Source organism: Dipodomys merriami, unplaced genomic scaffold (assembly GCF_024711535.1).
Source record: "Dipodomys merriami isolate MVZ:Mamm:240054 unplaced genomic scaffold, mDipMer1.0.p SCAF_1, whole genome shotgun sequence".
NCBI lineage: Eukaryota > Metazoa > Chordata > Mammalia > Rodentia > Heteromyidae > Dipodomys > Dipodomys merriami.
Window position 1 is genome coordinate 116,421,120 of NW_027202270.1, and position 25,611 is coordinate 116,446,730.

The following is a 25,611-nucleotide window of genomic DNA, read 5'->3' on the forward strand; positions in this document are numbered from 1 at the left end:
TGGCCTTGTGGGTCTCACTGTGATGCTGCTAAGCGATGACCTCGCTGTATCCCTGGGGTCTGAGGACTGCACAGTGAGCAAGCCAGTTAATACATGCTGAGGGGAACTTCAGGCGTTTGCCTTTTTGTGGGTCAAAAATGGCCACAGACCAGCCAATTACGCATGGGTCACCCTACGAGTAATGAGCTGCTAGGAGAAGAAAAAGGAAGGGAGCTAATAATTGAGATATGTCCAATCATTCCTCTTGTAACTCTGGTCTTTAAGCTAATAAGCCACAGCTAGTCACACTACCCAGACTTTTCTTTTCTGAAAAAGAAGGGCCTTGAAGAGTGTACATACACCTATTATAAAGAAGAATGAGGTGTCAGGCACCAGTGGCTCAAGCCTGTTATCCTAGCTACTCGGGAGACTGAGATCTAAGGATCGTGGCTAGAAGTCAGCCCAGGCAAGAAAGTCCATGAGACTCTCATCTCCAATTAGTCACCAAAAGGCTGGAAGTAGAGCTGTGGCTCAAGTGGTAAAATGCCAGCCTTGAGTGAAAAAGCTAAGGACAGTGCCTAGGTCCTGAGTTCAAGCCTGGTACAAGAACAAGAAAAAGGAGGAGGAAGAGGAGGAGGAGAAGGAAAAGGATGAAGAAGAGGAAGAGGTGGTAACAGAGGAGAAGAAGCAGGAAGGGCTGAAGGAGAGAGAACGGAAGAGAGAATCAAGGAGTGAAAATGTTCTGACCCTTGCAGGCCCAGCACAAGCATGATTTCTATGCAAGAGAAAGCGTTTGAGTGACAGTCACAGACTTTCTAGAAAGCCGTAGTAAACTAGGATAAGCTTGAAGTCCAGGCTCTGTTGCTCCTGTCTCCCACTTATTTGGCTCATTAAAAACTTTAAAAAGAGGAGGGGGAGACTGGGGGGGAGGGGAGAACGGGAGATGGGAAGGATGGAAAGGGGAAACAAAGGAGGAGGCAACAATGCTTGATAAGAAATGTACTCATTATCTTGCTCGTGTAATTTTAACCCCTCTGTATGGTATTTTCACAATAAAAAAGAGAAAAAAATTTAAAAAGAGGGTTATTTGTGCTACAGGGGGAAAAAAAGCAAAGTCCATTGTCTATAAAGGAAGTGTCCAAGGTGACAGGGTGTGGAGGGATTCATAGTGGGCACAAGGCTGCCAGGACACTGATGAAAATGTCAAGTCCAGCCATGGCCAGCAGGAGGCCAAGAGACATCCTGCAGCTTGCAGCATCACAAGCATAGAGAAGAAATGAGAGGGAAGTCTGATGGACACTAGTGGTCCTGTCACCAAAGACACCCTACCAGGAAAATCTAGATCACAGCTGCATTCCAAGCCTGAGTCCAAAATGAGAAATCAGGAGGGGAAGGAAGATATCAAAAGATCATCAATATTCCAAGACAGGAAACCAATAGGGAAAGTACAGAACCAATATGTAACAACTGTAGACTTGTATCTCCAATTGAAATGAGTATAAACTTCTATCCTCAAGAAAATGTTACATGTAACAACGTTAACATTAACATTTCATATATACAAAATACTCTGTCCCAAAATATAAGTTGAAATCTTTTCATTTTACACAAAAACCCTGGGAAGCAGGAACTGTTTTTAATCTTTGTTGTCTGCAGATAAAGAAACTGTTCAGCCAGGCACCAGTGGCTCACACCTATAATCCTAGCTACTCAGGAGGCTGAAAGTTTGAAACCAGCTCAAGCAGGAAAGTCTGTGAGATTCGTCTCTATTTAACCACCACAAAGCCAGAAATGGATCTGTGGCTTAAGTGGTAGAGCACCAGGCTTGAATGAAACAGCTAAGGGACAGCACCCAGCCTGAGTTCAAGCTCCAGCACTGGCACACACAAAGGAAGGAAGGAAGGAAGGAAGGAAGGAAGGAAGGGAGGGAGGGAGGGAGGGAGGGAGGGAGGGAGGGAGGGAGGGAGGGGGGGGGGAAGGAGGGAGGGAGGGAGGGAGGAAGGGAGAGAGGGAGAGAGGGAGGGAGGGAGGGAGGGAGGGAGGGAAGGCATCTGAAGTCACCCAGGCAGTGCTTGACAAAGGTGGATCTCAACCCAGAATTTTTTTTTGAGGTCACTTTGACCTTTTGTTGTTGTTGTTGTTGTTGTTGTTATTATTATTATTATTATTATTGTCAAGGCAATGTACAGAGGGGTTACAGTTACATAAGTAAGGTTCAACTCAGAATCTTGACCACTACTCTCCCCTACCCTCAGTGGGATCCAAGTTCTTACCAGAGGAACACTATAGCTTAAATATATATCAGGTAGGTATTAGTCATTAATCAGCACTGGCTCTAGCAAGCCAGGTGTGATACAGATGAGGCTAATGAGAGGACAGAGCAGAGATGGCCCATGGAGAGCCCAGAATGTGAGAAGAGCACAGGTAAGAGTGAAGTAGCACGGCCATTCACTTTTGGAGAGCACCAACCAGCTGAAGAGTGCCAGGTGGAGCATGGCTCTAGCAAGCCAGGTGTGATACAGATGAGGCTAATGAGAGGACAGAGCAGAGATGGCCCATGGAGAGCCCAGAATGTGAGAAGAGCACAGGTAAGAGTGAAGTAGCACGGCCATTCACTTTTGGAGAGCACCAACCAGCTGAAGAGTGCCAGGTGGAGCAGAGAAGCCCGTCTTGAATGGAAAACCTGACAGGAGTGCAGGAAGAATGAAGTCAGTGCCTTGTCAAGATTTGTCCTAGAGCCTTGATGATGTGGCTGAGAAACTCCAGCTTCAATACAAATAGAAAATTAGGCATAACTTAACTTTTGAACAGGAAAGTGACAGGCAGAACTCAAATTGCTCTGAAACAGGAAAATGACAAAATTCAAAGTATTAAAAAAAACAGGCGGATCATGATAAATTATTAGAGGTTTCTATAAAGAAAACCATCACTGTATCACCGGCTTAGAACACAGGTGTTTTCTTTTTATTTACTTAATATGTTTGGTCCTGGAGAAGGAACTGGGACCTCACACATACAAAGTATATACTCCACTGTGCTACAACCCCAGCCCTCCAAAAACCATGCTGAGTAAACAAAAATGAATGTAACTTGGGTGTGTCAAAGTCTCAGGTTTCTTCAGCTAAGAAAATCACAAGTAAGTATGAGCTGCAGTTACTTGAGAAGCTTGAACAGTGTGTATTATAGAGGGTGTGTGTGTGTGTGTGTGTGTTTTCCCGGGTGTGTGTGTGTGTGTGTGTGTTTTCCCGGGTGTGTGTGTGTGTGTGTGTGTGTGTGTGTGTGTGTGTGTGTGTGTGTGTGTGTGTGTGTGTGTGTGTGTGTGTGTGTGTGTGTGTGTGTGTGTGTGTGTGTTCCCAAATGCTCAGACCCCTTGAGTGCTGTATATAGTAAAAACTACTGGTTCCATGAAACCAGAGCACACACTGTCAGCTCTCTCTCACCTCAGTGAGATCAGTGAAGGCATAGATCAGTTGAGACCCAGGAACTCCAGAATGGCACGTTGGCCAAGCAAGCCAAAATCAAATGCAAAAGATATAGTATTGCAAAACATCTTGCTTTTGTCCCTCCCTAGCTCCTTCTAGTTTTGACATCTTTCCCATGATCCTGGAAAAGGATTTGTACAAAGGACCTGATTAGGAATTAATAACCAATCAGAATGGTGTAGGACTCTGACAAATAAAAAGTCACCTTCGAAAACTACTTCGTTTTATAATAGGGGCAACCAATCAGAACAAAGCCCAGGGTATCAAAACCTCTAGGCTCAGAGCTACCTACACAGACACACAGAGGAAAGGCCTCTCACCAAGATACTGGTCTTTGTAAACTTCATGCTTCCTACAACAGTGGCAGGCATTGTCTGTATCTGAGCTGCAACACCAAGCAGGTGTTGTCTAGTACAGAACTACAACCCTAAGGGTCTCTGTATGTGGACTCTGCCCACCATAAACAGCGAAAGAAATCCACATTACCAGGATGACACTTCTTCCTCACACCTTCATTGTCAGAAACCAGTTTTCTTCCCACACCTCTAAGACCAGGTGAAAAGGCAGTCTGATTCAGGTCTAAAGCAGTCATTTTCAAAAAATTCAGGCAAATGTAAAGCTAACTTTGACATATTGTTCTGTCTACAAAAATAAGGAAATGATAGATTTGTACTGTATTCCCTCAAACTGTTTTGATCTTGTGAAGGCTTATTCTTTGGCCTAGTTCTCTCTTAAGTCTGAATTACCAAACAGGGAGATGTAAAGGGGATGGAAGAGAAACTATAGATCCAGGGTCAGGCTAATTTAACTGTAAAACTAGGTGTGATTGCTGCTTTTGTAGGGGTAAAAGGAGAGAGGTACAGCAACTTACACATGCAACCATGCAAAAGGCTGTAAATTAACTGGAAACCAAGACGGTATTTTGCTACCAAAATAAATAAGTAATAATACTAATAATTAGGCTCTGATCGAGGGATATTCTGAGGGTCAAACTATAACAGGTTGAATAGTAAGCTAACCTAAAAGGATCTTCTCTGAGAATTTTTTTTCTGTTGGTTGTAAGACTTGAATTCAGGGCCTGGGCGCTGTCCCTGATCTTTTATGCTCAGGGATAGCACTCTACCATTTTGTTTTGTTTTTTTTTTTGGATCCAGTCATGGGGCCTGAACTCTGGGCTTGGGCGCTGTCCCTCAGCTCTTCAGCTCAAGGCTAGCGCTCTACCACTTGAGCCACAGCTCCACTTCTGGCTTTTTTCTTATATGGTGCTGAGGAATCGAACCCAGGGCCTCAGGCATGCAAGGCAAGCACTCTACCACTGAGCCAACTTCCCAGCCCCAGCACTCTACCATTTTGAGCCACACCTCCACTTCAAGTTTTCTGGTGGTTAGAGGTAAGAGTTTCACAGATTTTCCTGCCCAGGCTGTCTTTGAACCATAATCCTCAAATCCCAGCCTCCTGAGTAACTAGGACTGCAGGATTACAGGTGTGTGAGCCACCAGCACCGGGCTCTCTGACATTTTTTAATGTAAATTTTTATTTTCAAGCCAGAATTTGCTAAACCAAGCACACAACTTACCTTTCAGCCACATGATTGTCACAATAGGTTCACTTTGCTGATAAATGCATCTTCCACACCTGCCTCTGCACCAGGTGCACAATTAGATTTGGTCACTTCACACTTAAAATGACAAAGGTAAAGGTGAAAGAGCCTCTTGCAATTTTCTTTAACAACTATGTAAATATCTAGAAATTGAGGACAGAGCTGGATTAAGAGAGACAAGAGTTGCTGTTCTGAAGTTTGCATTCTACTGAGCAAAGCCAGTAAGTCAATATTAACAAGTATGGTGGATGTGTTTTAAGAGCTGTATGGAGCAACCAGGTACCAGTCGCTCATACCTGTAATCTTAGCTATTCGGGAAGCTCAGATCTGAGGATCATGGTTCAAAGCCATCCCAGGCAGGAAAGTCCATGAGATGTTTATTTCCTATTAACCACCAAAGGCCAGAAGTACAGCTGTGGCCTCAAGTGGTAGAGCACGCCAGCTCCAAGCAAGAAAGAGCGTGCAAGGACTGAGATCAAGCCCCAGTACCAGCACATGCACACACACACACACACACACACACACACACACACACACACACATACACGCACGCACGCACGCACGCACGCACGCAACTCCTGAAGCTCACCTAGCCCAATTCCAGCTGTATGGATGGATGCCAGAATCTGCACTCTGGCCAAGTGTAATGGCAACTAATGGGAGACAAGATATTCACAAGCCTCCTACTTCTGAGCTAGGCATTGCTCATTACTGTACTGAAATGAGTTTAATCTGACCAATGAATAGTTAGTGGGGTAGACAGAATATCAGAGAAGGTCCTTCCATTCATTCATGGCCAACTACCTGGCCTACCAGTAACTGCAGCTCATACTAGAGCTAGTGGAAATGCCAGTAAGGCATTCATCCTCAAGCATGCAACAGGAAGCTGGGTGCCAGTGGCTCATGCCTGTAATCCTAGCTACTCAGGAGGCTGCGATCTAAAGATCACAGTTCAAAGCCAGTCTGGGCAGGAAAGTCCATGAGACTCTTATGTCCTATAAAACACCAGAAAACCAGAATGGCACTGTGGCTCAAATAGTAGAGCACTCGCCTTGAGCTGAAATGCTGAGGGACAGCACCCAGGCCCAGAGTTCAGGCCCCATAACAGAGAAAAAAAAAAGAATGCAACAGGAAGACCCATTGGGAAAGGTGACTGAGCACAGAGCCCAGGCTCTCCCTGATGAGAAGACAACTCCAGTAACAATCATGTTCCCACACAGGTAGTCATCAAAGCAAGAGAAAACAGGCTTATACCCAATGAAGGTTTGGAAGCAGGGGATGAGACATGAAATGAGCAATCCAAACACAATGTGGTTACTTGCCTTCAGTGGCCACTGGTACCTCTCTTTCCACCAACTTTTGTGTGCATTTTCACACCTTCCTTCTGATTCTGGTGAGGGGAATATCTTCTCATTTTACAGATGTGAAAACTGAAGCTCTAGAAGATTATACAATCCGGCCCTAAATCCTACCTTCTCTCTAACACACTGCTCTATTCAAATCCAATGGGCCTAGGGATCACCTTGGTACCTGTTCAAGCTTCTCAAGTAACTGCAGCTCACACTTACTTGTGATTTTCTTAGCTGAAGAAACCTGAGACTGGTGCTGGACTCAGGGACTCATGCCTGTAAAACTACAGGGCTACTCAGGAGGCTGAGATCTGAAGATTATGGTTCAAAGCCAGCAGAACAATCTGTGAGACTGATCTCCAATTAACCACCAAAAAGAAGCTCAAGGACAGCATCCAGGTCCTGAGTTCAAGACCCAGGACCAGCAGCAAAAATAAATAAATAAATAAATAAAAGCAGGGCTGGGAAGGTGGCTCCGTGGTAGAATGCTTGCCTTGCATGCATGAGGCCCTGGGTTTAATTTCTTAGCACAACATAAGCAGAAAAAGCCAGAAGTGGCACTGTGGCTCAAGTGGTAGAGCACTCGCCTTGAGCTAAAGAGCTGAGGGGCAGTACCCAGGCCCAGAGTTCAAGCCCCACGACAAAAAATAAAAATAAAAAAGCATATTGTACATATATATTTTGTTGCTGACCTGGCCATATTGGGGTCTGAACTTGGAGAAGGGAAAGAATATGTGCTTGCTAGGCACATACTCGACCACTTGAAGCACACCCTAAGTCCTTCTTGCTTTTAGTTACTTTTCAGGTAGATTCTTGTGATGTTTACCCAGACCTAGACAAGGATGTGATCATCCAATCTACTATCTATCGCTTCCCAAATAGCTGAGATTACAGGCGTGTACTATCATGCCCAGCTGGAAAATCAGTGTTTTCAACCAGTTGCCAGTGAGTTAAGTGAGGTAGATGAAAGAGCTTGCTTAAAGAAATGCATTCACCGTCTGGGCCCAATGCTTTGCCAGAGAGCATCTACCACTAGAGTCAAAGTGGCCCAGAGCTGAGTCTATTGGGCTCTTGAGGCACACAGTGGTCAGGCAGAAGCTGCCAGGTTTAAATGAGCTCAATTTGTCACAGATTTGTCAGCCAAGGTTTGATCATTGCTAAAGGATCTCAACATGGTTTGGTTTTCTTTGAATCTCACTTTTTCCATATCTTTTAATAGAAAGACACAGGGGGTGAGGGTAATCGGAAGAAAGGCAGGGGCACTGCCAAAAGGACTCGAGATTTGTCCTAGTTGGGAGTTTTTAACAAAAATGGAAAATTCTCCTCTGCACTTGCTCCGACCCCTCCTTTGACCTTTATTTTACTAGAAACACTTAAGCACGTGCCTTGGCCTGCCTGCCCTCCTCACTGAGCCTCAGAAAGACATGGATATAGGTCAGACTTCTTGGCCTAGGAGGAGGCAGGACTTCATGCAGGCTGCTCATGGCAGCTGAAGACTCCATTTAAGCAACTCTTATGTCAAGCTCCTAGAATGACATCCTAAATAGAAATGACTTGCTGAATAGAAAACCCATACCCCACTTCATAAGAAAAGAAAGTGACCTCCTTTTTCCCCTTGCTTTCTGTAGTTTTTGTCCTTGTTTTTGGCAGTTCTAAGTTTTTTTGTGTTTTGTTTTGTTTTTTTAATTCAGAGCCTTGAGTGCTCTACCACTTGAACCACACCCTTGGTCCTTCTTTTGCTTTTTAGTTTATTTTCAGGTAAGGTCTCACTCAGACCACAACCTACCCACCCACTTGTCTCCTGAGTGGCTGAAATCATAGGTGAATTTCCCCTCTGCCCCCACCCTCTCCCAGCCCTCCCTCAGCTTGTTGATAGATGCGTCTTGTTTTTGTTTTGTTTTGTTTTGTTTTTTAACCCAAGCTGGCCTGAAACTTTGATCCTTTCAATATCAACTTCCCAGTATCAACTATAACTGTGAGCCACTGCACCCAGCCAGTTGTTTAATTTTGATGGATGTGTATGGAGCGTTAGTGATGCTGGCAGCAAAGCGATCAGGACCTGAGGTAAAAGTTTCTACCAGCTGTCCTGACACTAAAAGGCTCGCTCTCTAGTGCTGGAAGAATCCTACCAAGGTAGCTCCTCTTATAATTTGTCTTCATAGGTATGAAGTCTCCATTTGCAGAGTTCCAGCAACCTGGAGATGCCAGAATAAGGCTTTTAAACCTGCAGTGCTGGACTGGATGCAGAGCTGGCTGGAGCTCCTCCCAGGACAGACAGTGGATCTAGCACAGTCCTGCAGCCCCTCCCAAGGCCAGAAGTAGAAAGGGACTCCAAGTCCCATAAATCCCTGCTCACATACCATACTCTCCCAGCATGCCTCCTTTAGGAACAGAAAGAACACTCCAACCCCACCCCCACCAATGGGATCTGACCACATGCAGTTTCTGAAGGCCAGGTCAGTTATACCCCTTCTAACTTGCCATACAGGCTAAAATTAAGCTTCAGTGTCTCAGCAGGCTCCAGAACATGTAAGACCCCTGCTGCTTCTAACACAGGCAGCCCCAGGCCCCAGACACTCTGGGACTCTCTCTGTTACCACCTATCTTCTCCCTCTCTCCCCCTTCCCATTTCTACCATTTCATCCTGCTGTCTAGAATGTATTCTTCACACTTTTCCCCCTCTCTTACCTCACACTGTACCCCAAGGCCTGACTTAACACCCCACTCTTACCCCAAGGCTTTCCCTACTGTGGCCACATATGCAGATGCTCCCTGTCATGGGGGGGAGGGGGAGACGGGTGACAGCTTTGCCTGTCTACCCTGGCCTTGTTGCAGTCTTCATTAGTTACAAGTCACTCCATTTTTCCATCCTTCCATTTGCATATGAGCAGATGGGAAGGAGACGAGGAGAAGGCGACTCTGAGGACTAAGATAGTATAACTAAAGCCAAGTTCCTACTGGAGAGCCAGCAGGATCTCTAAGCCACCCAATAAATCTCTAGACACCTTCCACCTACTGTCTCCCTAAGGCCTCCCACTACTCACAACGCAGGCAGCTCAGTGCCTGGTTTAGGGGAGGAACACACAGGTGCTTGGCTAATGTTTGAGTGTGATAACAAATTACTTCAGAGATGGAGTACTCATTGTGTTGGTGGCATCGCTGCTTCCAAGATCTATGACAATGGAAGCAATTGTTGGTCACCAGTGGTGCATGCTTGTGATCCTAGCAGGAGGTTGAGATGTAAAAATCCTAATTTGAAGCCAGCCCAGGCAGACAAATCCACACAACTGTTTATCACCAAATGAGCAATAAAAGGCCAGAAGTAGAGATGTGGCTCAAGTGGTAAGAGTGCCAGCCTTGAGCAAAGAAAATTGAGAGAGCAGAGTTGATGCGGATATAAAACAAACAAATAAAAAAGAACAACGAATTGATTAAATAAATATTTTAAACAGGTATTTGAAAAATCTTATCTGAAAAGAGTCTACATTTCTAAATTGTTTTGCCAGTACTGGAATTTGAACCCAAGGTCGTAAGCTCTTTCAGCTTACTTGCTCAGCTGGTGTTGTACCACCTGAGCCACACCTCCAGCCCTACTTTTTGCTAGTCAACTGGAAATGGAGTCTTATGAAGTTCAAACTTTTCTGCCTGAGCTAACTTGAAAACCACAATCCTCCAGGTCTCAGCTTCCACAGCACCATGAGCCACGATTGCCCAGCTTTATTTTTTTTTTTAAGTCTAAAGAAGCCCCCAAGGAAAAAATAATTCAAAAGAGGAGAGAGATTTTCTGGGTCTTTAGTAATACATCCCTTGGTTTAGCAAAATGACTACTAGAAGTTGAGAAGAGAAGGTAAATTTTATTGGTGTGGTTTTTAAGATCTGTGTTATCTACACTCAGAGCTGAGGGAAACAGGGTCATCCCCAGTCATGCCTGCCCCAAAACACCTAGCGTGCACTTTTTACCCCATTAGTGGAAAAGGCCAGGCAGACTCTGCCACTCTGAATACATACTTGCCTGAAGCATCCTTGGGACTCCCCAGTGTTTTTTGTGGTTGTTGGTTTTGTGCTGCTAATGGAGCTTGAGCTCAGGGCCTGGGCACTGTCCCTTGGCTTTGTTGCTTAATGCTGGCACTCTACCACTTGAGCCATAGCTCCATTTCCAGCTTTTAGGTGGCTAAGGGGAGATAAGACACTCACAGACTTTCTTACTCAGGCTGGCTTCAAACCTAGATCCTCAGAATTCAGCCTCCTGAGTTGCTAGAAGGGCAGGTGTGAGCCACTGGGGTCCAGCTGAGACTTGCTTTAGAGAACTCATAATGAAAATTCTGGAGCCTGTTAGAGGATCTGAAGGTTCTAAAGCCTTCTAATAAAATCCACATCTTCAACTTTACAAAGATATAGCCCCTTAGACACAAATTATGACAAAACTCTCAAGTATTTTCTTCACCTGTCCTCCTCCCTAATCTCAGTGTTTTCTAAAATGAAAAACTGCAGGTACCATTTTTTAAAGAGACAATTAATAGAGACACTAAGCACTTCCATATATCATCTCATTTAACCCTGACAAGGAAATGTGTGAGAAATAAGCAGTTTGGGAGCTGCCTGACTTTCCTCCAGCAGCCAGGATTCCCAGTGAACTCTGACACCAAAGCTTTTCCTACAATCATTACACAATGCCACATTAGTCACAAAATATTGGGTTTTTTTCCCCCCTTGCAAAATAAGTATGTCTTCAAACAAAATCCTGTGCTCAATATCATAGCAGAACCCAGAAGGCCCTTGTTTGCTAGGTCAGTATGATTCTGTCACAACAGGGATAGAACACACATACCAAAAAAAAAAAAAAAAGGTGGTAACAAAATGAGGATTCCAAAGATAACTTCACCTTTGACCTCTTCCCTCCCTCCTCCCTGCTCCCCAGCCCTCAGGCCATCGGAGCAGGCTTGGGAACAACCAAAATGAACCTGTCTGTGGTCAGTTTCCCAGTCTGAGTTGGTGAAGCACTACTACCTCACCTCCAGCTCCAGCCAGTGAGTCATGAGAGGAGGCCAAGGCTCCAGAGAGCAGTATCCCACAGCTGCGCAGCTGAGAACCAGAATGACAGCAGCCACAGGTGTGTGTCATCTACCTCCCCCATGGGCTCTCCCCCTGGGCCCACATAACCCATGCGCATCTCTAACCAAGGGGAACACACAGCTTGTCTGCTCAGCAGTATGAACCTGACTTGATCATCTGCGCCCACACATATTACTACTCAGGAGGAAAATATTGAGTCTAACCTCTAAGCCCTGAAATGTGCAGGGGAGTAGGAGGGGGGGGGCTCAAAATTTTGTGAACTTTCAAACTGAAATATTTCATTGCACTTGGGAGTGTAGCTAGTAGTACAAGCAGCCAAGTTCCAACCCCACTCTCATCATGAGGCCTATGGTTTGTTGGGGTTTTTGTTTTTTTATTTCTGAAAGCACATTATTAATGGTCAAGAGTTCCAAACAGATCCTGCTGGCCAAGATTTGTCTGGCAAAGGAAACTATCTTCTGCAACATGGGGAAGTAAAGCTCAATTCCAATCTTCTTGCGAAACTTTTCACCTACTCGGGGCTTGAGAGAAAAAAAAAAATCATAACTGCAACACAATCAGCATTCCCTAAAGAAATCTCAGCTTCCCAGTGGTGGGATGCACTTACCCTCAGCATTGGAACTGATGTCCTCCATTCCTACCACATACCTCCCTTGACTCAGGGGCGGTGTGTGATCTGGCACTGGGTGACCAGGAAGAATGATTTCCCCTTCTGGAGGGGCTGCAGGAACATCCGGTTCTGAAGGTACCGCCCCTTCACTGTGCCCAGGGTAGGGTGGTGGGCCTTCCAGTGGGGGAGCCAGTGACCCTCTATTGGCCTCTGGTGGAGATGGCCTTCTAGTCCCTGTCTGGTCCAAAGGTTCTGCTTGGCCTTTTAAATCCGGGGTCTCTACCTCCTCCAGGGAGGCACCCTCTTTGGTCTGAGGGTCCAGAGTGGTCAGTTCTGCTTCTGGGTAGATAGGCCATTCACTGGGTGCTGGGTGTGGTAAGGGGGCAGCTGGATCAACTCCAAAAGGGCCTGCATCAGTTTTCCTGTGGAAGGACACATCAGTTCTGCTGTGGCCATTTGGTGCCTCCTCTGGCAAACCTGGGGGGTATTCAACTTCCTCCTCATTCTCATCGTAATAATCCAAATTGTCCTCTGTATAGTCACCTTCCAGGGCTGCAGCGTGGCTAAAAGAATGTTGCAGGGGAGCTGAAGAGTGAGCTGTGGAAAGGTCTCCTCCAACTGTGGCTGGCCTCACGTTGTCCAGAGGGAATCTGCTGCCAATATGAAATGCCCACACCCCAGGAATCCCCAGGTTGCTTCGTCTAAATAGAAAAGAAACAGTAGAGGGTATCAAAAAACATGTCTACTCACCCTCCTTCCCACAAAACTAAGTCTATTATTTTAAAACCGAAAGCCTTTATAAGGATTATACTGGAGTTTCAACGTCAACTACCTTTCCTTTAATGTTAAGTTCCAAATGCCAGATCATGTTATAAATCAAAATGTTTTGTCTAAAACAAGGCTATGTGAGCTGGGCACCCGTGGCTCACACTTATAATCCTAGCTACTCAGGAGGCTGAGTTCTGTGGATCCTGGTTCAAAGCCAGCCCAGGCAGACAAAACCCAAGAGACTCTTAGTTCCAATTAACTGACAAAATGCCAGAAGTAGAGATGTGGCTCAATTGGTAAAGTGCCAGCCTTGAGCAAAAAAGCTAAGGAAGAACATGAAGTCCTGAGTTTAGACCCTATGCCAGCACAAATAAATACATGCATGCATACCTATGTACATACAGATACATACAGGCTACAGATACATACAGATGTATCAGGCTATATATACATACAGCTGTATCAGGCTATTTGAAAACAGAATTGTGAAAATGTCTTATTCTCCTTTTGTCTGAAAATGTATAACACTCAAGTTTAAAAAAATGCTTAAAATTTGTCACCAAACACTTAAGGGATAAGAACTACTGTATGCTTTGATCACCTGCCAGCCTCTGTGCTGAGAGTTTGACATTTTTCACTCAAGATATGTATGGTGTTTGTGTACAATTTTACTGAGGAAAAACTAGGTTTAGAGAGGCTAATTTTTGTTTGTTTTTGGGTCCAGTTGTGGGGCCTGAACTCTGGGCCTGGGCGCTGTCCCTCAGCTCTTCAGCTCAAGGCTAGCGCTCTACCACTTGAGCCACAGTGCCACTTCCAGCTTTTTTCTTTTTGCTTATGTGGTACTGAGGAATTGAACCCAGGACCTCAGGCATGCAAGGCAAGTGCTCTACCACTGAGCCACCTTCCCAGCCCGAGGCTAATATTTTTAAGGCCACACAATTCGTAACTGGCAGAGCCAAGACCTGAATTCAGTGTTTATACCAAAGTCCATAATCTAAACATCTACACATTGATATGTCAGAAAGATTGCACAATAGAGTCAGTATCTGCGTGATCATCATGTGATGGAGAGCTAAGGACATTTCACTGTTACTCGTAGAATTAATCTACTAATAAATCTGAGAATAATAGAAAAAAATTCAAAAACATATAAATGTCCCAGGATTAAAAAGTTTTTGTGTCAGAAGCTGGCGATGTACACCTGTAATCCTAGCTACTCAGGAGGCTGAGATCTGTGGACTGTGCTTCAGAGACAGCTTGGATGGGAAAGTCCATGAGACTCTTATCTCCAATTAACCACTAAAAAGCTGAAAGTGGAGCTGTGGCTCAAGTGGTAAAGCACAATCTTGAGCAAAATAAGCTCAGGGATAGCACCCAGACTGTGAACTCAAGCCCCAGGACCTGCACAAAAATAAATACCATATCATTAAGCTTTCTAGAAAATGCAGAACAAAGTGAAGGAGAAAAATAAGAACGTAACTTAATCAGAATGTAAGGGGTCATAGGTGAGAAGTGTCTCTGGAAAATCTGAAAAAAAAATCATTTTTTTCCACAGAGTACATGGACTCCACCCAGTCTTCAAAATATTCAAATAATCCATTACTTTAGAGTCAATGATACATTCTCAAGAGAACTACTACACACAAGATTTCTAAAAATAACAGAAAATCTTAAGCTAGCAAGGATCTTGTTACCTTGAACATACCACTACATATTCTGTTGTTTATACAAAATATGATGCTCAAATTCTACTCTATGGAATTTAATCAAAAGTCAACAATGAAGAATGAGAATGAATAACTAATAAGATAACTTTAAAAGCTCACTAAATAAGCTGGGTGCCAGTGGCTCACTCCTGTAATCCTAGCTACTCAGGAAGCTGAGATCTGAGGATTGCAGTTTGAAGCCAGCCTGGGCAGAAAAGTCTGTGAGAGAGACTCTCATCTCCAATTAATCACAAAAAAAAGCCACAAGTAGTGTGCCTTGAACAAAAAGAGCTCAGGGACAGCACTCAAAGCCAGAATTCAAGCCCCAGGACCGGCAAAAAAATAAATAAATAAAAATCATTCAATAGTTTAAAAAGAGACTTTTACTCTTTTGAGTAGGAATCCATGTTTATTTAGATTTCACTATCAGCATTTTCAATACAATTTAAGATTTTCTTTTCTCTCTTCCTTTCTCCTGTTTGCTCCACCTCTGTGTGTGTGTGTGTGTGTGTGTGTGTGTGTATTTGTGACTTTTTGTATATTTTATTACTGCTGTTCTAGTTAATATAGGGATAAGAAACGCTGAAAGAGGAAAACTGCCATTATATGTGCAGTGTGTCAGATACACTGGATATATTCCATAAGAATTTAGGCTAGTGTTGTTTTTCAGCAAGCAAAAGGAGGGAAAGTAAAAGATAAACTCCTAGACGTTTGAGGAGATATATTATCACATTAGAGGTGTTGCAGCTGTGAAACTTCTGCAACTTAGAGATGGAAAACTAGAAAAGCTTCAGAAAGTAAGAAAATACAAATTACAGTAAATAGAGGCTAAATAAAATAGGCTCTAATGAAATATAAATCACTATCTTGGCTTTTGTACATGATGGAAAAGTCACCAATCTAAGTTGATTCTAAACTCCAAGGTCATTTGGAAACCTTAGTAATTGAACTGTACTATATCCCTGCACAATGAGAAGGGATACTTTCCTGTCTGGGTTGTTTAAAAGATTCAATAAGGAAAAACACAAGAAATGCACAGCACAAGCTCTGTGCATAATACTTACATAGTAACTATAATCCTAGCTACTCAGGAGGCTGAGAACCAAGGATCATGGTTCGAAACCAACCCAAGCAGCAAAGGCACAGAGACTCTTATTTCCAATTAACCACCAAAAAGCCAGAAGTGGAGCTGGGCTCAAGTACAACACTAGCCATGAGCAAAAAAGCTAAAAGACAGCATGTAGGCCCTGAGTTCAAGCTTCAGTACCAGCACACATGCACAGACACACACACACACACACACACACACACACACACACACACACACACACACACACACACACACACACACACACACACACACACACACACACACACACACACACACTAACAAATTAAATTTTAAAAAATAAAGGGAGCCGGGCGCTGGTGGCTCACGCCTGTAATCCTAGCTACTCAGGAGGCTGAGATCTGAGGATCGCGGTTCAAAGCCAGCCCGGGCAGGAGAGACCGTGAGATTCTTATCTCCAATAAACCACCAGAAAACCGGAAGTGGCCCTGTAGCTCAAGTGGTAGAGCGCACGCTTGAGCTGAAGAGCTGAAGGACAGCGTCCAGGCCCAGAGTTCAAGCCCCACGACTGACAAAAAATAAATAAATAAATAAAGGGAGAGATGGCAAGGACCTCAGCTTGCAGCAGGCCACATGAAGATGACTGATGGCCATGGAATGGAAAAGAAGAGCTAAGTATAAAATAGAACAAAGTGCTCCATGCTCCAGAACTGAGCTTAGACTGTGTCTAAGGCCAATTAACCCTAAGGGTACAGGCATCTCACTTAACTTCACTACACTGACTTGTAAAATTGAGAAAATCACTTACCTCCTACAATTTGGGTGAGTTTTAATGGCTTTTCCTCACCATCCCTTGTTAATTCAGCATATAGACCTTTTAATGTAAGATCACATCTGGAAAGTGTTTTTCACAGTGCTTAGTAAATGATAAGCTCCCGTTGAAGGACAACTCGGAGAGTCTCTGGCTGTAGTGCCCACTCCGGAAGCCAAGCAGAGCAAATGTAAAAGTAGAAGGTGTTCCCCTAACCCAAGAATGAATGAATGAAACTGAAAAGAAAAAGTAACCAATGTGTTCTAGACCAGTATTTAGGGAAGAATTAAGGCAAAGACTAAAAAGCACAGCAAAACAAAACCCACTGGGGTTCATAAAGCTCATATTAGCTCAAGAACCTCTCATTCCATTAGCAGAGGAAGCCATTGGTGAGACTAAGGAATATCTTCACTTCTAGGGACTCCATCAGAATGAGTTCAGGTTATGAAGCCACAGAAAAATGCTTAAATTTCTAAAAATCTACCACCGATTTAATTTTTCCTCATACGACATTACTCTTAATTGTTAACAGTATCTGTCTGAAATATTAAATTACAATGTCTCCTTTTGTGAAATGTTTAACCTCAAAAAACCTCCACCAAGGCAGTTTATATTACTGGGACACACACACACACACACACACACACACACACACACACACACACACACACACACACACCACACACACACCACACACACACACACACACACACACACACACACACACACACACACACACACACACACACACACACACAGAGCTCTGTTTCTGGTATCTATACTGCAGAGGGCAGGAAAAATAAAGGACCTTTTATATCCTGGACAACCTGATTTTCCCAGGGTTCAGTCTGATTCCTGGCTTTCTTCGAAGCCACCGAGCTATTGTCTTGTGTCCTATGGCCACTTAGAAGTCATTACACTGAAACAGTCCAGGGACACTCCCTTGTTACTTACTGGTAGAGGTTTTTCACAGACTGTTCATTGCTAGTCAAGCTGAAATATGATCCTTCTCTCTTCAGGTCCTCAGACTCGCCTCGGCAAAAACCCACCCGAGCTGGAAGCTGGAGCTGGACATTATAGGATTCTTTGGGGCGGGTTCCAAAGAATTGAAGACCACTGACGGGATATAGAAAGAGGGCGTAGGTATCCGACTCATCAGATGCCAGAACTGCCTGGAAAGTGTTCAGCTGTGGAATAGAAGGAATTGGAAACATCCTTAATGAAACAAACAAACAAAGGAAAATTAAATAGATGGGTAAGCCACGGGAATATAAAGGAGAGTTGCCCTTCTTACAATTTCTCCAAATTAGTTTTCAATGTAATTTCCTTTCGAATGTCCTCTTCAAATTACCAGTATAATCTTATATTATTTATTACTAAAAGCATCTTCTATCAATTTAGATGAGTAGTCAAAATACGCATAGGAAAAACATAGGTTAAGTTGTACATTTTTTATTTTAAGGTAGCGAATTTCTCTCATCTAAAACCCTTTCTCAGATTTAAAAGCAAGAAGCAAAATGAACTTGTGCATTCCCACAGGCCCTTGATTATGACCCTAGGCACTCAGCCTCTCTCATTGGATCATTCATTCATTTAGTAGTTCATCTATTAATTAAATACCCATTAAGAACAAGCATTGTGTTAGGCACTGGCAGATCCAAAGGTCTCCTCCTTACTGGTACAGCCTCACTCTCTTTTCTTTCCCATGTCTCCTTTCACATTAACACCAGATTGACCTAGAAGGTCAGATAGCAAGCCACTGGGACTATTCCTTAGCATGCCACTCAAGAGTACTGGTGGCAGGCTCAGTTCCACTGCGTTTTCGTCAGAAGACTTAACAGTCCCCACCTGTAACTTGTGCTTTGATGCTCCTACCCTTTGTCATATTTCTCTAAACAAACAAAAAATTCCTCTTAATCTTCTGACCCTTGAAAGGGTACTATGACTTCCTGTAGAATCATTTCTGCTATCTGACCTGCAATAACACCTTTGTAGATGTTTCTATTTAGCATTCACCTCATTTTGCTTGGTTAGCTGTTCTTAAACACCCTTCATTTATCCATCTAACATTCATGCTGTTTTTAAACACCATTCATTTATCCATCTATACATTTAATTCAAACAGCTGAGTGCCTACTAAGTATCAGACATTGTGCTTCATGCTCACAGACTATGCCCAGGAGAGCCCCACAGTTTAAAAGACATAATCACAGTTGCAATTGCAAATGAGTGATCTGGGACTGGGAAGGTGGCTCAGTAGTAGTAGACTGGGAAGGTGGCCTTGCATGCATGAGGCCCTGGGTTCGATTCCTCGCCACCACGTAAGCAGAAAAAGCTGGAAGTGGCGCTGTGGCTCAAGTGGAAGAGCGCTAGCCTTGAGCTGAAGAGCTGAGGGACAGTGCCCAGGCCCAGAGTTCAGGCCCCACAACCAGCAAAAAAATAATAATAAATTTTAAAAAATAAAGATTTGACAGGTGGAAAAGGCCATAGCGGAAGGGATGGGGGTGGGGCAGCCCCACAGAGGCCTGTGAATGTTGCTTAAACACTGCAGAAGACTAGAGAGACCAGGAGCCTGAATTAGCTCCACACTCAACACTCAATGTGACTGTAGAATGGCTCTGATTATCTTAAAAAGATGCTATATTTAGGACTGTCAGTCTGGCTCACACTCATTTTATAATTTAGTAGGGAACTGGGGAGGAATGTTTTTTAAATCCTACTTACTTTATAAATAACATGACTCTCTGGGATGTCACTTACTGGTAAGTATTCTCACATCCCATTTTGCTAGACACAGGAAGGAAGGAGTCCCTGCTTTTGATCTGTCCTGAGTCCTTGGCTATATTGTCCTATGTTAATTTTTGTAATGTTTTTTCAAATGTTAATTTTTCCTTTTGCTGCCTAATTTCAAAATATAGTTTTTTTGAGATTCTGCCAACAGAGAATAAAGAAATAAGGTGTCCAACATATTTTTAAAAAACAACAACAAAAAACTGGGCTGGGAAGGTAGCTCAGTGGTTGAGTGCTTGTCTTGCACGCATAAGGCCCTGGGTTGATTCCTCATAATCACAAAAGCAGAAAAAGCTGGAAGTGGCGCTGTGGCTTATGTGTTAGAGCACTAGCCTTGAGCTGAAGAGTTGAGGGACAGCACCCAGGCCCAGAGTTCAGGCCTCACGACCCGCAAAAAAAAAAAAAAAAAACTATACAACTTTGAGTTCTGTAACACAATTACATCTTGCTTTGCCTTTTTTTCTTTCTTTCTTTCAATTCCCAAGATAAGACACAGGAGACCCACTGTGTCTGTTATTGTTTTAGTTGTTGACTGTCTCATTCAGCAACACTGGACTTTTCTCCCAAACAAGGGACCAGGAGAGTTCTCTAGAATCTCACAAAAGGCAGGGAGCCTCAACCTCTCCCAAGTAGAAACAAAGATTGACCCTCCTCATGTCTCTACATACTACATATTTCATCAATTAATATGATGAGTTCAATCAATTAATATAAATCACTTCAGTTTTATTTCAATCTGAATAAATTATATTCAACCAGGGAAAGAAAAATCATCCAGGGAAGAGGAAGAATCTTATCTGAAAAAGCTAAGCTTTAAAAACTGCTGCTAGCATAGACGCTCCACAATCAACTCAAGATAGGAGAAATTCCGTTTCTAAGTTTAGAGGAATTCTGTATGATAAGGTGGTTATATAGATTGGGAAGAATTGAAGGCTGGGAGGGATGAGAATAAGTAAACAGAACTAGGAAGGGGACAATCTGGCTTTTTAAAAATATAATTTTATCACTACTAAGGTGTTAGACACAGGGTTACCACCTCATAAGTCAGGTAATTCGGGCATTGTTTTTGGACAATGTCACCTGAGAATCTGGCTTTTTACTGTGTGTATCTGGGTTTTTTGTTTTTGGTTTGGTTTTTTTTTTTTTTTTTAGTACTTTATCTTATTCTGTCTATCAGTTAGCTATATTCATTTCAATTAAAATGTATTCCTGGCTACTCACGAACTGAGATCTAAGAATTAAGATTCAAAGCCAGCCTAGGCAGACAAATCCAAAAGACTCTCATTTCCAATTAACCAGCAAAAAAAAATCTGGAAGTAAAGGTGTGGCTCAAGTAGTAGAGTGCCAGTCTTGAGCAGAAAAAGACAAGCAAGAAAGCAGAGCCCAGAGTTCAAGCCTCTGTACTGGCACCACACAAACAAACAAAACAAAAAAGCTTCAATGTCTTTTATATGTTAATCTGAGACCAGTACGCATAAAGGTGGCCAGAGTGTTATTTGCAAATATCAGAAGCAGAAAACACTTCCTTCTAATAAAATCTATGATTCCCAAAGCACAATTAAAAAAAAAAAAGTTTGACTCTTTCAAATCCACCCACACACCAAAAGAACATTTGTGAAGTTCTTAGTCAGATCTACAAATTCTACATGGAACTGCGAACACAGCCACTTCACACCATCCTGAAGGGTTCTCTCCCAGGCACTACTTGACTTACTTCCAAACCGGAAAGGTCCTCACATTCCTATACACAAGGGCCCCACATGCTCCCCAGCAATCTGAAGGGAAACCCTCAGAAGGGCTGCCAAAGCCTACACAGGGGTCACCAGTTCCCAACTTCCCCAGGATCCCGGAGAGCAGAGAGGGGCCTCCTTTGGGGAGAGAGGAGCAGGACAGAGTGAGGGCCGCAGGGCAGGAGGCTCCTGTCATCTTGTTATCGGAGAGAAAAGCCAGAAGCCTGGGCAGAAACCAAGCAAGAGGCTGCTTCTCCGCTTCAGGTTCAGGACATTGCTGTTGATCTGACACTTGGCAGAATTAGGTTGGTAGAAATAAGTATGTTCCTCTAAGGCTCTCTAATTTTTGCAATTTGTTTAATAATAATAATAAGAGCCATCTGACAACACACACAAAAAAATCCTAACAGTGCCATCCTTCTCTCTAAATGATCTGCTCACATAGACTCAGCCACAGGAAAATTGAGAAGTAAGGTGACTCTCCAGAGGTCACAAAGGTCTCCTTCGTGTCTTTCTGGGGACTGGTGATAAGTAGAGTTGTGCGACTGGTGTTAGGTATATAAATAACACTCTCCCCACCTTGTAATTCTTCATCTCCCATTTACTCAAGGACAGTCTCCCATGCCTGGCTTTTATTCCTTCTTCCAGGAATAAGCTTCCTAAATCCTACAGTTCTTGTAGAAAGTTTCAGATAAATACTCAGTCCTGAGAAATCCCCGATGTTCTATCCTTCCCAAAATTTGTCTTCAGCAAAACTTCAGCAGTCCTGAAACTAATTTCCACGTGCACCTCTATTGTGCCTTTACAGCTATCTCCCAGACTAAGGGCAAACAAACTCTCAGATAAACTACAGACATCAATCTCTCTTCTGGAAACCCAACTCCAAAAGTCAAAAAAGCTAAGCCAGGTGCGGAGGTTCACACCTGTAATCCCAGCACCCGGGAGACTAAGGCAGGGATTGTGAGTTTAAAGCTATTCAGTGCTAAGCAGTGAGACTCTATCTCAAAAAAGAAAAGAAAGCCAGGCGCTGGTGGCTCAGGCCTGTAATCCTAGCTACTCAGGAGGCTGAGATCTGAGGATCATGGTTCAAAGCCAGCCTGGGCAGGAAAGCCCATGAGACTCTTATCTCAAATAAAACTACCAGAAAACCAGAAGTGGTGTTGTGGCTTAAGTGGTAAAGTGCTCGCCTTGAGCTGAAGAGCTCAGGGACAGCATCCAAGCCCAGAGTTCAAGCCCCATGAATGACAAAGAAAAAGAGAGTGAGGGGAGGGAGAGGAGAAGGAGAGGAGAGGGAGGGAGAAAGGAAGGAAGGAAGGAAATTGTTACAACATTCAGTAGCTTTGTTGGTGGATGATGATGATCCTTTGCACCAAGTCAAAATGCCCCATTCAGCCGGGTACTCATGCCTGGTGGCTCACGCCTGTAATCCTAGCTACTCAGGAGGCTAAGATCTGGGGATCACAGTTCAAAGCTAGCCCCAGTAGGAAAGTCTGTGAGATTCTTATCTCCAATAAACCACCAGAAAAATGGTGGAGCTGTGGTTCAAGTGGTAGAGCGCCCTCACCTTAAGCTCAAGAGCTGAGGGACAGGGCCCTAGCCCAAAGTTCAAACCCCATGACCAAATCAACAATGACAAAAATGCCCCATTCTCCACGTTAAGGCTTCCATTGGGCAACTTTCCACCCATCCCTTCTATCACTGCCCTACGACCATCCACCTCACCAGTGCACTCAGACTTGTCCCAGAGAATGTTCTAACGCAGAACCATGTCTTCTGCCACCTCATTCTCAGGATCTATTCTTTCAGTCTTTGTAACCCAACTGAAATTCCAGGTCAACAAAAAAAACATTCCACGCATCACACAGACCAGTGTAACCCAGTTCTCTGTATCCCCACCTAAAGTGATAATACCTTCCTTCTCCCCTGAAAACGAACAAAAACACAGAGGAAAAACAACAAAACAGAGCCAAAGTCCACACTAGTCCTCCTGCCTTACAGCAATAACTTCTTTGACGATCAGCACCATGACATCTTTGCTCTGTGAACTGCCTAACATGGTTTAAGAAATCTCAGATTAATTGAACTGATAAACAGAAATTTTTTATGTGGTTACACCATTGACATTCCTGCAATAGCAGGTACAACATCCTGTCATAGCCAGGGTGAATATCCTTGGAGAAAATAGACACAAACAGAAACTGTTTTAAGTGCCAATCCTCTGATACCTTCAAGTTTCCAGTAATTTTGAAATATAAAGTTAGTTCGCCAAAATTGAAAAAATTCATGTAGAACTCACACGATCCTCCAAGCAGAAGAAATTTGTCATTGCCAAAAAAATCCATCTCCAGCAAACTATTAAAGCAAGAACTTAAGTCCCAGCACTCTCTCAAATAATCAGAAGAACTTTCACTGTGGGTAACTTAAAAAAAAAAATCCACTATCCAAACTGAATCTTTATCTCCCTTCTAAATAAAACAAATTCCAAAGTGAGTTCAGCATATGGAAATGTCAGAATGATGGTTTTAATTAGAAAAGTTAAAGAGAGATAGAACCTACAAATCATTTACTATCTTAACTCCCATCCCCTTCACCACCACCAAAAAAAAAAAAAAACAGAAAAAAGTTGTAACTCAGAATATACTCCCATTCAAAGAGTGCTTATGCAAAGGACTTCTATCACATAATCCTAACAGACCGGGAAAAAAAAGAACCACAATCTGGTCTTATCAAGCCAATGTGTGAGATACAGATTAGCTGAGCCAACTTGAGTATCTATGGAAATCAAAAACTATCCCTGGGTCAATTCTGCCAACAATGGTGTATAGTAGACATTGCTACTACTCCATGTTCCAGGCTAGCAAACTAAGGCTGAGGATGGAACTGAAATCACTGGATAAGCTTTCAAAGCTATATTTTGCAAAAAGGATTTATCTTGTCCTTGTCTTCACAACCAACCTTGAAATTTGCTAAGAGAAGCATTTTTTTTTATTGGGCTCAGTGACAGAGCACTTGCATTATGAGGTCCTGGGTATAGTCCTGAACAATGTGAAAAAAGAAAGAAGAAAAAAGAGCCGGGTGCCGGTGGCTCATGTCTATAATCCTAGCTACTCAGGAGGCTGAGTTCTAAGGTTCACAGTTCAAAGCCAGTGGACAAGAAAAGTCTGTGAGACTTATCTCCAATAAACCACCAGAAAACTGGAAGTGGTGCTGTGGCTAAATGGTAGAGGGCTATCCTTGAGCTGAAGAGCTGAGGGACAGCACCCAGGCTCAGAGTTCAAGCCCCACGACCGACGGGGGCAGAGGGAGAAGCATCTACCCAGACTGCTAATGAAAATGAAGAAAACAGCAGTCATCTCATGGGTATCATAACTTTCACTTCAAATAAGTCCTGATAAAACTGCAATCAAGCTCTCGCATCCTCTCATAAATGATCCCAGAGCTTCTGTGCAAACATTCTCTCTCCCTCTCATTCAACTTTGCCTTTCTTTTCTCTTCAAAAAAGTAAAATGCATACAGCTGAAGTCTCTTCAGAGAACTGGAATGCTAATTTAGAAGTGATACAAGATCAAAAAATGCTCATAGCAAATTTTATTCCAAGTACATACTTCCTTTGAATGAAATATAACTTGAAGAATTCCCTTAGTACTAAAATCACATCAAGCTAGCTAATAAAATTAAATTGTATTGACAGGAAAGCTTTAGAAAAGGCACAGATGTTGTTCTAGCTACCTCTTATACCAAGATAATGGATCTTGCATAATAAGTCTAGGATTAAAGAAAAAAAACCTAAAATTCTAGTGAGGCATTAGTGGCTCATATCTGTAATCCTAGTACTCAGGAGGCTGAGCTATTGAGGATCCAAGTTGGAAGCCAACCTGAGCAGACAAATCAAGGCAGACAAATATGAGAGACTCTTCTCTCCACTCAAAAAGCTCTTCAGTAAAAAGCTTGAAGTGGAAGAAGAATGGTTCAACTGGTAGAGCACCAGCTATGCATGAAAAGGCAGGGCAAGAGTAAGTGACCCTGAATTCAAGCCCCAATACCAACACACACAGCCTTTAAAATCAGTATTCCAAACCTGCCTTTGTCTCACCAAGAGCCTAATTCTAGAAACCATTTTACTCTATTCGCCATTATCTGAAATGGAAACAGTAGTTAAGAAAACACTATCTAGCTAATGTACATCCCACAAAATTAAGAGTGAGGGAAGGGGTGGTAAAGGAGGGATAGATGAGAATGTTGAAATGAAAATATATCTTGAAAATATACTTTATATATTTTATTCATAAACTGCTTTGTTAAATGGAAACTCCTTTGTACAACTACAGAGATAATTTTTTTTAAAAACTTAACCTTAAAAAAAAAATACATTGGGGCTGGGAAGGTGGCTCAGTGGTAGAGTGCTTGCCTTGCATGCTTGAGGCCCTGGGTTTGATTCCTCAGCACCACATAAGCAGAAAGAAAAAAAAAGCCAGAAGTGGTGCTGTGGCTCAAGTGTTAGAGCGCTAGCCTTGAGCTGAAGAGCTGAGGGACAGCGCCCAGGCCCAGAGTTCAGGCCCCATGACCGGACACCCAAAAAATATAAATAAAACATAATAAATGTAGATTTAAAAAAAATACATTGGCTGGTAGGATTGATGGGAA

At 43.1% G+C, this 25,611-nt stretch overlaps 1 protein-coding gene across 1 annotated transcript in view; it reads right to left on the bottom strand.

The window, feature by feature from the left end:
• Nid2 (nidogen 2) overlaps window positions 1-25,611 on the bottom strand; it is a 72,730-nt gene that overhangs the window by 43,745 nt on the left and 3,374 nt on the right. The window contains exons 3-4 of the mRNA XM_070028221.1: window positions 17,402-17,634; window positions 12,091-12,794 (exon numbers count right to left, since the gene is read on the bottom strand). Of these exons, the coding sequence (XP_069884322.1) occupies window positions 12,091-12,794; window positions 17,402-17,634 (937 nt within the window). The remainder of the gene's footprint in view (window positions 1-12,090; window positions 12,795-17,401; window positions 17,635-25,611) is intronic.